The following is a 15313-nucleotide window of genomic DNA, read 5'->3' on the forward strand; positions in this document are numbered from 1 at the left end:
TTCTTTTGGACACATTGCACAATGACAGTAGCGGGGGCAGCCCCAGGTTCCACTACCACACAGGTGACCTTCAGCACCAAGAGGTCTTTTCAAGATGGCAATCCTTTCCCTCTGTAGGTAGACTTCAGAAAAGAAAATAATAATAATTCATGATGCAGCTGCTGGCATACCTATGAAATGGTCAAGTGCAGGAAATCAAGAACAATACAACAAGCTTCTAAGAATAGTTTCTTTATTGCTGTTTGCCAATAGACAGGAATCTTGCCAGAGTAAAGCACACTCAGCATATCTGTCAGATAAATCCTTTGCAGGCTTTAGAGAGGATCCCTTCTGAGCCTCTTTCTGCATACCAATGACTCAAGGACTGATTTGCCTTTTAGCTCCTTGAGAAAGAGGCCTTCCCTCCTGCAAACATGTCTCCAATTCCATAACACAAATCAAATGAAATATTTATTTTGGTCATAGACCAGCATAGAAAGGGTAGAATGCAAACAAAAGCTTAAAAAAATGAAATACATAAAGTGAAAAAATATTTTGAAAAAACTACTATCTATTTCTATATATCTATATCTATATCTATATCTATATCTATATCTATATCTATATCTATATCTATATCTATATCTATATCTATATCTATATCTATATCTATATCTCTCTATCTCTATATATCTACATCTTTCCCTTTCTCTATATCTACATATATATCTATATCATTTATACCTATCTCTATCAATCTTCTTCTTCTTCTTCTTCTTCTTCTTCTTCTTCTTCTTCTTCTTCTTCTTCTTCTTCTTCTTCTTCTTCTTCTTCTTCTTCTTCTTCTTCTTCTTCTTCTTCTTCTTCTTCTTCTTCTTCTTCTTCTTCTTCTTCTTCTTCTTCTTCTTCTTCTTCTTCTTCTTCTCCTTCTCCTTCTTCTTCTTCTTCTTCTTCTTCTTCTTCTTCTTCTTCTTCTTCTTCTTCTTCTTCTTCTTCTTCTTCTTCTTCTTCTTCTTCTTCTTCTTCTTCTTCTTCTTCTTCTTCTTCTTCTTCTTCTTCTTCTTCTTCTTCTTCTTCTTCTTCTTCTTTATCATCTGTATCATCTATATAGTGGTACCATGGTAGCATCATAATAACATGTAACATAGAAAAATACATATAATCAGTTACACAACTTTAAACTTTCATTCAGTAAGACTTAGTCCTGATAGTAGTTTTATGAAATAAAAAGGAACTATATCAACTAAAACATTTCCAGTAAACAAGTGCTACAGATTGTAAAATACAGACACAGCAATACTTCCTGCTTCCATATCTTTCTTTTTAAGTACTTTGCTCAGTAAATTGTATCCATTCTGTGTATTCTTAAGGAAATCATATTTTATGTCCCAAATAACCCTGTAGCTTCAAATATTATATATGCAATATTTACGACCCTTCACAACTGGTCTTCCTTCACGGTTTGCTGCTCTTCTGGGCTGCCCTTCTCATCCTTGAAGACTCTTTGTAGAGCAACTTTGTATGATGCTCTGGGCTGGTCCTTTCCTTTCTGCTTCCTCCCAACGAAGAAATAAAGGAGGGGGTTGATGCTGCTGTTGAGAGAGGCACATCCTATCCCAATGGTCATCAGGAGGAGATTATAGGTATCAAAATAATCAATGACATAAAAGACATTCATTGGGAAAGAAAAGAGGAGGAAGAAAAGAAGAGCTAGAAAAATGGTGGTGAGCAACTTTCTTTGACTGTGTTGCGATTTAGACCTCATATGAATCCAGAGAGTCACAGTGGACATAGCCATGAGAGGTGTACAAAGTAAACCATTCACAATCAACTGGTATAACAAAGGTGAACTTCCAAAAGTCTTGGTCTGGTGGAGAATGAAGTGCATCGCAGAGAGCAGGAAAGAGAGGATCCAGATGAGGCCACAAACCAGGGTGGACAAATATGGAGGACGATGGCAGCGATGCCAGAGTGGGAAGAGGACAGCCACACACCTGTCCAGGCTGATGGCCGTCAGCAGAAACTGGCTAGCAGAATAGGTGAAGAAAAAGAGCTCAAAAAATAAGAAGAAAAAGGTATCAACCACATATGTTCTTTGATTCAGAGTTAACACGGTCACAAATATTTCTGCCATAATGAGGGATGCGAGGACCCCAAAATCAGCGATGGAGAGATTCAGGATGTAGGTGGTGAAAGAATTTCTCTTAATGGAAAAGGCCAAGAGATAAATGGTCCTTCCATTTCCTACCAGGCCTAAAATGCAAATAAGGACAATGAAGCCATCGATAAGATTTCGTGTTAAATTATCGAACAGTTGATCATAAGGAAAAGAAAGGAATTCTGGTATTGTAGAAATATTTGTAGAAATATTTGGAGCAATTAAGGTCTCCCGACCTATCCTAATAACAAAAAGAGACAGAAAGAGAATCAGTCCTTGTTAGAGAAATAAATACATATATATAGTACATACATACACCCACACAAACACACATACACACACACACACACACACACACAAACACACGTACACAAACATTTTCTTAACTTACACATATCAAGAGATATCTGATTTTTGACCGCCTGATGGTAATTACATCCCTAAAATTAAAGTTTCTTGCAAGATTGGAGAATTGCTACAATCAATTGTGACCCAAGTTTCTATGCAAAATCCTTCAAAGTCTATTTCAGGACAACTGACATCAATTCCGTTTATTGTGGCTGAGCGCAGAGTAGGGTTACCTGTTATTTGAACAGGCAGAAGGGCAACACAAACAATTGGAAAGGAGAAGAAATGTAGGGGGAAGATGCACCAATCATTTAATATTTACATTCTTTAGGATAATGGCCCCCACCTTCTGGGCACCAGGGTTTTTTCTGTGGACTGGGTGGGGGGTGGTTTTGCGCGTTGCCTGCATCTCGCAGATGGGGCTTCGCTTGTTTGCGCGGCCCAGTTTCTGGCAAGGTATGGCCACGGACCAGGCGTTGGGGACCCCTGCTTTAGAGAGTAAGGGATTACAAGTGTGCAAACAGGCACACAATGTGAAATGCACTTTGAGAGGAACATGCTAGTACTAGCAGTTAGCTTTCAGTGTGTAATTGATTAAGATCTTGTCAATTTCAGTCAAAGTTTGTTAACTCCAATAACTATAGTTAGCATTTATTAGAGAAAAGGTGTTTACTTCGGTACTCAAAAACTCAAGACAATTTTAAACTCCATCTGTCGGTTGGAGGAAACGAGGGCAACAAGTAGCACATGTCCTCCTTATGGCAGATGTCTACTGACTGTAGGTTAGAGAAAGTTATAATCAAAGGTTCTGGAGATCATGAGCTGATGGCCTTTTTCCCAAGCAAAGGAAAAAGGTTGTGGGCGTATAGGTGGACAGCATATGTGAGACTTGTCCTAAAATCAAGAAAGTCCCATGGATTTCAACAAAGACCAACGAAGTGGAAATGTTCTCCTGATTATGTGAAGAGATTACATGGAGAATTGTGCAACCTCCACCATGGAAGATTCCCTTCAAAAGAAAGGCATCCTGTTCCATCAGTCATAAATGGGCTGAGCAACAAAGCAATTCTCCTTTCAGAATATCATGAAACTACTGGATGGCTAACTCATTCCTGCAAAGAAAATATTTTGTATCATAATATACTTACCAGTGGTATGTCTCCCAAATATAAGATAAGTCTTCTATCTTTGAGTCTGATGTATTACCTAAGGAAGCAATAATAGTCAGTCATTATTTTGATCAATAACAGCAGGCAGCAAAAATGCTAATGTGCTTTAGAAACATCACCCACATTGATTTGTTTCTTTCTGAATGGGAGTCTCCGAATGTATAAATAAAATAATCCCCAATAGATTCCCCCCCGTCGTTGCCCAGATAGCTATTAGCCAATAATCAGTCTTTGTGATCCTCTAATTATTTAACCTGATAATTAATTCAAAATAATTTTTAAAGTGCTCATTTTAAAAAGGAAAGTATTTTCCCCACTCTTGTTATTCTTTCATTTTTAGAAACGCTTCTGGGCATCTAATTTTTTTTTCCTAATTAAAGAAGAACAAAGAGGTTGATTTCATCCCTTGTGTCCTTCCAATGGACAATTCCAGGTTGATGTTGCCTGTAGGAAGTGACAAGCGTCAGTGTGTTGATATTCTTAAATTCTCCATAAGGCTTACTATATGAACAATTCCATCAGAAGCCATTTTGTGAATGCACCCACTGAATGTTGTCAAAATGCCAATGCAATTCCCAACTCATGATTTGCTCCTAGAGTCTCAATTCTTAAATAAGCTCACAAATCAATATAAACCCTTGAGGTTTTCGTTATCAATAGTTATCAGTTATCACAAAGGAAAGGAAATGTTATATATAATATAGTTTTCATGCTGTTCATACCTCTTGAGTAATTAATTTGCTGCTTCATTGTGCAAAAAAGTGTTTGCTTGCTTAGAAACATTCAAATCCGTGGATAAGGTGGAAAACCTGGGGAAATACAATTATTAAAAGAAAACAAACTTCTGACTGTCAAAATGGCTGAAAGGAATTGTGTTCTTGGGGAATTCAAAGCCATTGTCGGTTTGCCATTCACACAAAACTATTACTATTATTATGGATCATCGCACAGTCAGTCAGATGTTCAGACTGGATTTGGCATTTTGTCTACCTATCAAGTCCTTACCCAGGACCTGGGATAGACAGATGTGGATGTTTGGTGGTATTACAGATATCGTCACAGGATGGAAGCAGTTCCTAGTAAGGCTGCCTGTTGCAATTGACTAATGGCGAATTTATCAATGCCGATGGTATTCAAGTGGTGCTCAAGTTGTTTTGGGATGGCACCTAAGGTGCCTATTACTATTGGTACTATCCTTGCTTGCTTTTGCCACAGTCTTTCTATTTCTATTTCTATTTCTATTTCTATTTCTATTTCTATTTCTATTTCTATTTCTATTTCTATTTCTATTTCTATTTCTATTTCTATTTCTATTTCTATTTCTATTTCTATTATTTCTATTATTTCTATTATTTCTATTATTTCTATTTCTATTATTATTATTAAACTCATGGGTTAAAATATTTATATATATATATATATGTTTTCTGAGGTTTTCGCGGGTGTTTGTATGTAGGTCTTTGGTCATTCGGGTTTTCTCCCGCGTAAAATTGGAAGTGTCCTGGCGACGTTTTGACGAAGTCACATTCGTCATCTTCAGGCTGGTGTCTTCAGCTTCGTGCTTCTGGGAGTAGTATATATATTAGTTTTTAGCTGGGAGCAGCTGAATGAACAGTTCTCCTTATGTTCAGGTTTTGCTCTTTGCTCATTTGCATACCCAAATCAAAATGCTCCAACACTGTTTAAAATGCTTTGAGGCTCCTAGCTATTTTACAGCAACAGCACTTAGACTTGTATCCCACTTCATAGCACTTTACAGCCCTCTCTAAGCAGTTTACAGAGTCAGCCTATTGCCCCCAACAATCTAGGTCCTCATTTTACCGACCTCAGAAAGATGGAAGGCTGAGTCAACCTCCAGTCGGTGAGAATCAAACTGTTGGCAGTCGGCAGAATTAACCTACACTACTGCATTCTAACCACTGCACCACCACATCTCTTCAATACATATTAGGATTTACTGAAGTCAGTGATGGGAAGACTGGTATCCAGTGGTGGGATTCAGCCGGTTTGCACCAGTTTGGCAGAACCGGTAGCTAATGTTTAGTCACCCAAGCCCAGAACGGACTTGCAGATGTGGCATCCACACAAAGAACTCGTTGTTCACATATTTGAATCCCACCACTGCTGGTATCATACCATCCTGGGAAAAACAATTGCTGCTAAATTGAGTTCCGTTATGGGGCAGAAGACCGTGCTGGATTAGCTGACTCCATACTAATGGGCTCCTAGTCCTACCCTGGTCTCAAAAAGGAACATTTTGCAGATAATAAATGACCCTAACACAAACTCTGCTTTTCCTGCAGACGTACCTGGTGATGATGAGAAGAATCTCCAGATGGAACCAGTTGGTCTCTTTGGGAATCTAAGAATGAGAACTTTTTCCAGTGAATCCCATTAGTTGGCATTTGATGCACTTACAGTCAAAAAGAGGAATTGAGCTGGACCAAGTTGCAAACTTTCTGAGAGAAATAAAAATAACTTGTCTGATGTTCTTCTCTGAATTTTGCAACTTTGCAGAAAGCATGCAAAAGAAGCAGTTAACGATATAGTCATATCTTAAAGAAGAATCAACCAAAATGTACCAGCCTGAGATGCAGATTAACATGGATCTCAAATTCTTGGAAACCAGCCACTTAAAGGAAGAACATCTTATGGCAGCCATTGTTAATTGTGACAACAATATACTTTTATTATTTATTAAGTTTGTATGCTGCCTATATCTCCATTAAGGTGACGCCGAGTGGCTTGTTAAGCTAATGCTTCAAGAAACAATGCAGGCTTCCACCATTTTGACCGTTTAGTCCTGTGTGCCAATCTTGCTGGTGAGGATATATATTTAAGCAAATGCAGTCTTTCTTCTGGTTGGTTCAACCAAACAGACAACAGCTTGAAGGACTTTTTTTTTTGCGACTGGAATGAGATAATTCCTGGAAGGAGCAGTAGTCTGATTTAAAAGAGAGTACTGACCAGTCCAGTTTTTGTGTTGGAAACAACTATTTCATGTCCTGCCCTGGTGTGTTGCTCTAGTGTTCTAGAATTGCAATCGTAAGTCGTAGTTATAATTAAATGAGGCACCATGTGACTCCTTATTCAACAACAAGAATCCCAGCACTTCCAGTTGCAATTGTTAAATGATCACTCAAGTCATTAAATCAAGGGATTCCCAGGTAAGACTCATTCACCCCACCCATCTCACTTCCATCTATGTTTTGGACACATTGCACAATGACAGTTGTGGGGGCAGCCCCAGGTTCCACTACCACACAGGTGCCAAGAGGTCTTTTCAAGATGGTAATCCTTTCCCTCTGTAGGTAGACTTCAGAAAAGAAAATAATAATAATAATTCATGATGCAGCTGCTGGCATATCTATGAAATGGTCAAGTGCAGGAAATCAAGAACAATACAACAAGTTTCTAAGAATAATTTCGTTATTCTGTTTGCCAATAGACAGGAATCTTGCCAGAGTAAAGCACACTCAGCATATCTGTCAGATAAATCCTATGAAGGTTTTAGAGATGATCCCTCTGATCCTCTTTCTGCATACCAATGATTCAAGGACTGATTTGCCTTTTAGCTCCATGGGGAACAGGCTTTCCCTGCTGCAAACATGTCTCCAATTCCATAACACAAATCAAATGAAATATTTATTTTGGTCATAGACCAGCATAGAAAGGGTAGAATGCAAACAAAACCTGAAAAAATTGTAAAATACATAAAGTGGAAAAATATTTTGAAAAACTACTTTCTATTTCTATTTCTATTTATTTCTATTATTTCTATTTCTAGACCCTAATATTAATATTATTAGTTACCTACATCTCTCTCTGTCTATCTATCTGTATCATCTCTATCTCTATCTCATTATCATATCATCACCCCCCCCTCTCTCTCTCTCTTTCATCTATCTATCATCTATCTATCATCTATAGAAATACACACACACACACACAAACCTTTATAAAACTCTCTGTTCCAAAAGTAGCCATATTTACAAAATTACAGAATACAAACCCAGATGAGGTTTGGGAATGAGAAGGAAGGTCTACTAATGTCCTTCTATTCTAGAACTTTGCCAGGTGAGGTGGGTGCCAGTTATAAATAAGGTCTTGAAATGCGTATAAAAGATCGGCAGGAAGAAAGTCTTAAAATGATAGAAGCGATATATCTTTAGTCAAGAAAGAAAGCCACTAATTAATGATTATTAATTTTGAAATCTTATTTTAAAATATAATTGAATGATATTATGTCTGAAATTTTTCAGGATCAAAAATGACATGTTTTATTTCAAGAAACCGTAACCTCTATGGCAGATTTTTCCCTTCTCTTTCATCTCCATTATAGATATATAAATGTGCATGTCACAAAGAAAAATGCATAAAATAAATTACACATTTTAAAAAATTCCTCAGGTAAGACATATTCCCAACAGTAGTTACAATGAAATAAAAAGGAAATATATCAACTAAAACATTTCCGGGAAACAAGTGCTACAGATTTAAAATACAGACACAGCAATACTTCCTGCTTCCATATCTTTGTTTTTAAGTACTTTGCTCAGTAAATTGTATCCATTCTGTATATTCTTAAGGAAAGCATGTTTTATGACCAAAATAATCCTGTAGCTTCAAATATTTTATATGCCATATTTACGACCCTTCACAACTGGTCTTTCTTCATGGTTTGCTTCTCTTCTGGGCTGCCCTTCTCATCCTTGAAGACTCTTTGTAGAGCAACTTTGTATGATGTTCTGGGATGGACCTTTCCTCTTTTCATCCTTCCAACGAAGAAATAAAGGAGAGGGTTGATGCTGCTGTTGAGAGAGGCACATCCTATCCCAATGGTCATCAGGAGGAGATTATAGGTATCAAAATATTCAATGACATAAAAGACATTCATTGGGAGAGAAAAGAGAAGGAAGAAGAGGAGAGCCAGCAAGATGGTGGAGAGCAACTTCCTTTGATTGCGTTGTGATTTAGATCTCATGTGAATCCAGAGGGTCACAGTGGATACAACCATGATAGGCGTACAAAGTAAACCATTCACAATTAGTTGATAAAGGAAAGGTGAACTTCTTTTGTTTCTGGTCTGGTGGAGAATGAAGTGCACTGCAGAGAGCAGGAAGGAGAGGATCCAGATGAGGCCACAAACCAGGGTGGACAAATATGGAGGACGATGGCAGCGATGCCAGAGTGGGAAGAGGACAGCCACACACCTGTCCAGGCTGATGGCCATCAGCAGAAATTGGCTAGCAGAATAGGTGAAGAAAAAAAACTCAAAAAGTAGGAAGAAAATGGTATAAACAACGTGTGTTCTTTGACTCAGAGTTAAGACTGTCAGAAATGTAGCTGCCGTGATGAGGGATGCGAGGACCCCAAAATCAGCGATGGAGAGATTCAGGATGTAGGTGGTGAAAGAATTTCTCTTAATGGAAAAGGCCAGGAGATAAATGGTCCTTCCATTTCCTATCAGGCCTAAAATGCAAATAAGGGCAATGAACCCATTGATAAGATTTCGTGTTAAATTATCGAACATTTGAGCGTAAGGTGAAGAAAAAAATTCTGCCATTTCAGAAATATTTAGAGCAATTTTAGTAGTATTGGACGGAAAGTTGGTCATTTCAGAACCACTCCCAGAAATTTCAGCCTCAGTCACAGGAATTAACAGCCCCTCACGTATACTAATATCAAAAAGAGACAGAAAGAGAATCAGTCCTTGTTGGCGAAATACATACTTTTATATTGTACATACATACATACACACACAAATGCACACACATACACATTTTCTAACTTACACATATCAACATGTATCTCCTTTTTGACCGCCTGATGGTAATTACATCCCTAAAATTAACATTTCTTGCAAGGTTGGAGAATTGCTACATTCAATCGTGATCCTATGCAAAAACCTTCAAAGTCCATTTCAGAACAACTGGCACCAATTCCCTTTATTAGCCATTGTGGCTGAGGGCAGAGTAGGGTTACCTGGTATTTGAACAGGCAAAGGACAACACAAACAATTGGAAAGGAGAACAAATATGGGGGGGAAGACACACTAATTGTTTAATATTTACATTTTAGAATAACGGCCCCCAACCTTTTGGGCACCAGGGACAGGTTCCATGGAGAGGGGGTTTTCTGTGGACTGGGTGGGGGGAGGAGTATCTTTGTGTGTTGCCTGCATCCTGCAGGTGGGGCTTCACTTGTTTGTGCAGCCCGGTTTCTGGCAAGCTGTGGCCACGGACCAGGGGTTAGGGATCCCTGCTTTAGAGAGTAAGGGATTACAAGTGTGCAAACAGGCACACAATGTGAAATGCACTTTGAGAAGAACATGCTAGCACTAGTTTTCAGTGTGTAATTGATTAAGATCTTGTCAATTTCAGTCAAAGTTTGTTAACTCCAATAACTATACTTAGCATTTATTAGACAAAAGCTGTTTACTTTGGCACTCAAAAACTCAAGACAATTTTAAACTCCATCTGTCGGTTGGTGAAAACGAGGGCAACCAGTAGCACATGTCCTCCTTATGGCAGATGTCTACTGATTGTAGGTTAGAGAAAGTTATGATCAAAGGTTCTGGAGATCATGAGTTGATGGCCTTTTTCCCAAGCAAAGAAAAAAGGTTGTGGGTGTATAGGTGGACAGCATATGTGAGACTTGTCCTAAAATCAAGAAAGTCCCATGGATTTCAACAAAGACCAACAAAGCAGAAATGTTCTCCTGATTATGTGGTGAGATTACATGGAGAGTTGAGCAACCTCCACCACGGAAGATTCCCTTCAAAAGAAAGGCATCCTGTTCCATCGGTCACAAATGGGCTGAGCAACAAAGCAATTCTCCTTTCGGAATATTATGAAACAACTGGATGGCTAACTCCATTCCTGCAAAGAAAATGTTTTGTATCATAATACACTTACCTGTTGTATGTCTCCCAAATATCAGGGAAGTCATGGTATATTTTTGGGAATGATACATTACCTAAGGAAGCAATAATAGTAAACCATTATTTTGATCAATAACAGCAGGCAGCAGTGGCGTAGCGTGGGTTGTCAGCACCCGGGGCAAGGCACCCCCCCCTCCACAGTGGGCGGCGTCGGCGACCCGGCGGCTCGGATCAGATTCGCACAGCCAGCACTGCAGAGAGAGTGAGTGAGCCAGGCAGGGGCAGAGAGCTGCGAGTGCGAGCGCGCCCCCCAGATGTTGCGCCCGGTGCGGCCGGCCCCCCCTGCACCCCCCACGCTACGCCTCTGGCAGGCAGAAAAACGTTAATGTGCTTTATAAACTTCATCCACATTAATTCGTTTCTTTCTGAATGGGAGTCTCCGAATGTATAAATAAAATAATCCCCAATAGATTTTTCCCCCATCGTTGCCCAGATAGCTATTTGCCAATAATCAGTCTTTGTGATCCTCTAATTATTTAACCTGATAATTAACTCAAAATAATTTTAAAAGTGCTCATTTTAAAAAGGAAAGTATTTTCCCCACTCTTGTTATTCCTTCATTTATAGAAATTCTTCTGGGCATCTAATCTTTTTTTTTTCCCAATTAAAGAACAAAGAGGTTGATTTCATCCCTTCAATTCCAGGTTGACGTTGCCTGTAGGAAGTGACAGGTATCAGTGTGTTGATATTCTTAAATTCACCGTAAGGCTTACTATATGAATAATTCCATCACAGGCCATTTTGTGAATGCACCCACTGAATGTTTTCAAAATGCCAATGCAATTCCCAACTCATGATTTGCTCCTAGAGTCTCAATTCTGGAATAAGCTCATGAACCCTTGAGGTTTTCGTTATCAATAGTACCCACAAAGGAAAGGAAATATGTTATATAATATAGTTTTCATGCTGTTCATACCTCCTGAGTAATCAAATTCCTCCTCCATTATGCAAAAAGTGTTTGCTTGCTTAGAACACTTCAAATCCGTGGATAAGGTGGACAACCCGGAGCACTGTAATTGAAGGGAAAATACAATTATTAAAAGAAAACGAACTTCTGACCATCAAAATGGCTGAAAGGAATTGTGTTCTTGGGGAATTCAAAGCCATTGTCGGTTTGCCATTCGCACAAAACAAGGGTAGCCCTTCCTACCTTTCAATCAAGCAATAAAATTTATTTACAATTTAAAACCAAACAAATCAAAAGGCCAAAAGACAAACAACCATTAAAAGGGAATTTTAAAAAATAAGATTTTTTTCCCGGAATGATATAAGCTAACAATTAGTGGTATGAGATTAGAAAAAATTAACAATAGCAACAGCTCTCTGTAGAGATGACCTGACGAAATAACTCATGGATTAAAAGAGTTAAACCATTTTTTATGGATCTTAGTTATTAGCTGGGAGCAGCTGAATGAACAGATTTCCTCATTTCAAATTTTGCTCTAAAACAAAATGCTCCAAACACTGTTTAAAATGCTTCGATGTTCCTAGCTATTTTATAGCAATTAGCACTTAGACGTGTATACCATTTCATAGCACTTTACAGCCCTCTCTAAGTGGTGTACAGAGTCAGTCTGTTGCCCCCAACAATCTAGGTCCTCATTTTACTGACCTAGGAAAGATAGAAAGCTGAGTCAACCTTGAGTCGATGAGACTCGAACTGCTGGCAGTTGGCAGAATTAATCTGTACTACTGCATTCTAACCACTGCTCCACCACGGCTCTTCAACAACAACAACAACAACAACAACAACAACAACAACAACAACAACAACAACAATAATAATAATAATAATAATAATAATAATAATAATAGTTGAAAGGACCTTGGAGGTCATCTCCAAGATGACCCCCAGAGATCAGGGTTATCCCGGATCTCCCTTCCTTCCGCCGCGCCCTTAAGACATGGCTATTTCAGCTAGCAGGACTGGCCTAAGGGGTAATTTTTAGCTGGGTTTTAAAATAATTTTTAAACTACAAAGGCCAAATTAATATTTCCTTTTAATTATGTTTTTAATGATAGTACTTTGGTATTTTTGTATCTGTCTTTTATTAGGCTGTTAGCCGCCCTGAGTCCGTAAGGAGAAGGGCGGGGTAAAAATAAAATAAAATAAAATAAATAAATAAATAAAATAAATAAATAAATAAATAAATCTAGTCCAACCCCCTGCTCAGGCAGGAAACCCTATACCATTCCAGACAAAAGATTGTCCAGTCTCTTCTTAAAAACCTGCAGTGTTGCATTCACAGCTTCTGGAGGCAGGTTGTACCACTGGTTAATTGTTCTAACTGTCAGGAAGTTTCTCATTAGTTCTAGGTTGCTTCTCTCTTTGGTTAGTTTCCTTCCGTTGCTTCTTGTCCTGGCTTCAGGCACTTTGGAGAATAGCTTGACTTCCTCTTCTATGTGGCAGCGCCTGAGATATTGGAACACTGCTATCATGTCCCCCCTCGTCCTTCTCTTCATTAAACAAGACATACCTAATTCCAGCAACCGTTCCTTGTATGTATTAGCCTCAAGTCCCCTAATCGTCTTTGTTGCTCTTCTCTGCACTCTTTCTAGAGTCTCAACATCTTTTTTACATCGTGGTGACCAAAACTGGATGCAGTATTCCAAGTGTGGCCTTACCAAGGCATTGTAAAGTGGTATCAACACTTCACATGATCTTGATTCTATACTTATTAAGATTGACTGAAGTCAGATATGAGAAGATTGTTATCATACCATACAGGAAAAAAATGCTGCTCAATTGAGCTCCATTAAGGGGCAGAAGCCTCTTCTGGATTAGCTGACCCCATACTAATGAACTCCTAGTCCTACCCTGGTCTCAAAAAGGAACATTTTGCAGATAATAAATTACTCCAACACAAACTCTGCCTTTACTGCAGACATACCTGGTGATAATGGGAAGAATCTCCAGATGGAACCAGCTGGTCTCTTTGGGAATCTAAGATCTTTTTCCAGTGAATCCCGGTAGTTGGCACTTGATGCAGTTACAGTCAGAAAGAGGAACTGAGCTGGACCAAGTTGCAAACTTTTTGAGAGAAATAAAAATAACTTGTCTGATGTTCTTCTCTGAATTTTGCAACTTTGCAGAAAGCATGCAAAAGAAGCAGTTAACGATATAATCTTATCTTAAAGAAGAATAAACCAAAATGTACCAGCCTGAGATGCAGATTAACATGGATCTCAAATTCCTGGAAACGAGACACTTAGAGGAAGAGCATCTTATGGTAGCCATTGTTAACTGTGACAGCAATATACTTTTATTATTTATTAAGTTTGTATGCTGCCTATATCTGCATTAAGGTGACTCTGAGTGGCTTGTTAAGCTAATGCTCCAAGAAACAATGTAGGCTTCCACCATTTTGACTGTTTAGTGCTGTGTGCCAATCTTGCTGGTGAGGATATATATTTAACCAAATGCAGTCTTTTTTCTGGTTGGTTCAACCAAACAGACAAAACCTGGAAGGACTTTTTTTTGTGTGTGTCTGGAAGGTGAAGATTCCTAAAGGGAGCAATAGGTCCCCATGGCCTTTGGGGAAGGTACTGGTGGGTCTCTTTCTTTCTACTTTCCTTTGACATTCTCTTAAAAACAAGGTGGTGTCAGGAGCAAGGAACCAAGAAAGACACAGAGGTTTACTCGGATCAGTTTCTTTATTGTTGCTCACCCATTGGCAGGAATCTTGCCAGACTAGAGCACAATATACATACCTATTATATATACTCTGTGAAAGGCTGCAGGAGGGTCCACCCTGTGCCTCTTCCTTCATTCCAAGGATTCTTGGTCGACGTGCCTATTACTCCTTGGCGAAGACCCCCTCCCTCCTGTGATAATGTACATCCCACCACATGTGGTAAATCCGTAATACCTTTCCCTTATCCCATTAACCATAATGGATGAATATTAAAATGCATGAAAATGTAGGAGAAGAACAGGCAAAACTGGTGGAGAGAGAGAGTTAAGTAAATAATCAGCCTACAGTTGTTATGTCCCCCAAAAGGATCCATATTCAGCTCACCTTGAATTCCGTTGATGCTTATCTGGCTCTGATTCAGATTTGAACTTTTGGTGACAAGATTCTTGTGTATAAGCTTGAGCAATCACTGCCTTACACCAGGGGTCGGACTCTGACCCTAAAGAAACTGCACCACCTGAACCAGCAGAATTTCAGCCCCAGGAGGCACCAAGACAGGAATCACCAGAAGCTTATTAGAAATAGAAACAAATCAAGGAGAGAAGCAACCAAGAACTAAGGAGAAACTTCCTGACAGTGAGAACAATTAACCAGTGGAACAACCTTCCTCCAGAAGTGGTGAATGCTCCAACACTGGAAGTTTTTAAGAAGAGACTAAACAGCCATTAGTCTGAAATGGTATAGGGTTTCCTGCCTGAGCAGGGGGTTGGACTAGATGACCTCCAAGGTCCCTTCCAACTTTATTATTATTATTATTAAGATCAGATAGTGAAATATGGCATCCAAACCCTGGGCCTCCGGGATTAGAGCAGAGAGCAAAGCAAAGAAGCTCAATGAGGCTCCTTGCCAAGCAGAGATCAACTCCCTTAATTGAAACAAGTTGCTGCAGTCTGATTTAAGAGAGAGTACTGACCAGTCCAGTTTTTGTGTTGGAAACAACTATTTCATGCCCTGCCCTGGTGTGTTGCTCTAGTGTTCTAGAATCGCAGTCGTAAGTCATAGTTATAATTAAATGAGGCAC

The 15313-nt window shown here is 39.0% G+C and overlaps 2 protein-coding genes across 2 annotated transcripts; both read right to left on the reverse strand.

Moving 5' to 3' along the window:
- Positions 1 to 1417: 1417 nt before the first annotated feature.
- On the reverse strand, positions 1418 to 4404 carry LOC107295663 (proto-oncogene Mas-like). The gene is made up of 2 exons (XM_015824984.1): positions 4377 to 4404; positions 1418 to 2373 (listed from the first exon to the last, which is right to left on the reverse strand). The coding sequence occupies exons 1-2, from the start codon at positions 4402 to 4404 to the stop codon at positions 1418 to 1420; spliced, it is 984 nt and encodes a 327-aa protein (XP_015680470.1).
- Positions 4405 to 8028: 3624 nt separating this feature from the next.
- On the reverse strand, positions 8029 to 9187 carry LOC107295664 (proto-oncogene Mas-like). Its single transcript, XM_015824985.2, has one exon. It carries the CDS (start codon positions 9185 to 9187, stop codon positions 8312 to 8314), a length of 876 nt encoding a protein of 291 aa, XP_015680471.2. The 3' UTR covers positions 8029 to 8311.
- Between the last annotated feature and the right edge of the window lie 6126 nt (positions 9188 to 15313).

Source organism: Protobothrops mucrosquamatus, unplaced genomic scaffold (assembly GCF_001527695.2).
Source record: "Protobothrops mucrosquamatus isolate PMUCROS unplaced genomic scaffold, P.Mucros_1.0 scaffold2441, whole genome shotgun sequence".
Lineage (NCBI taxonomy): Eukaryota > Metazoa > Chordata > Lepidosauria > Squamata > Viperidae > Protobothrops > Protobothrops mucrosquamatus.

Excerpts from the sequence above, each read along its gene's own strand:
- LOC107295663 (XM_015824984.1), bottom strand. The coding sequence starts at position 4,404 with ATGAAGCAGCAAATTAATTACTCAAGAG. Across the intron at positions 2,374-4,376 it reads GCAAATTAATTACTCAAGAG|GTCGGGAGACCTTAATTGCT; the intron begins GTATGAACAGCA and ends TTATTAGGATAG.
- LOC107295664 (XM_015824985.2), bottom strand. The coding sequence starts at position 9,187 with ATGTTCGATAATTTAACACGAAATCTTATCAATGGGTTCATTGCCCTT.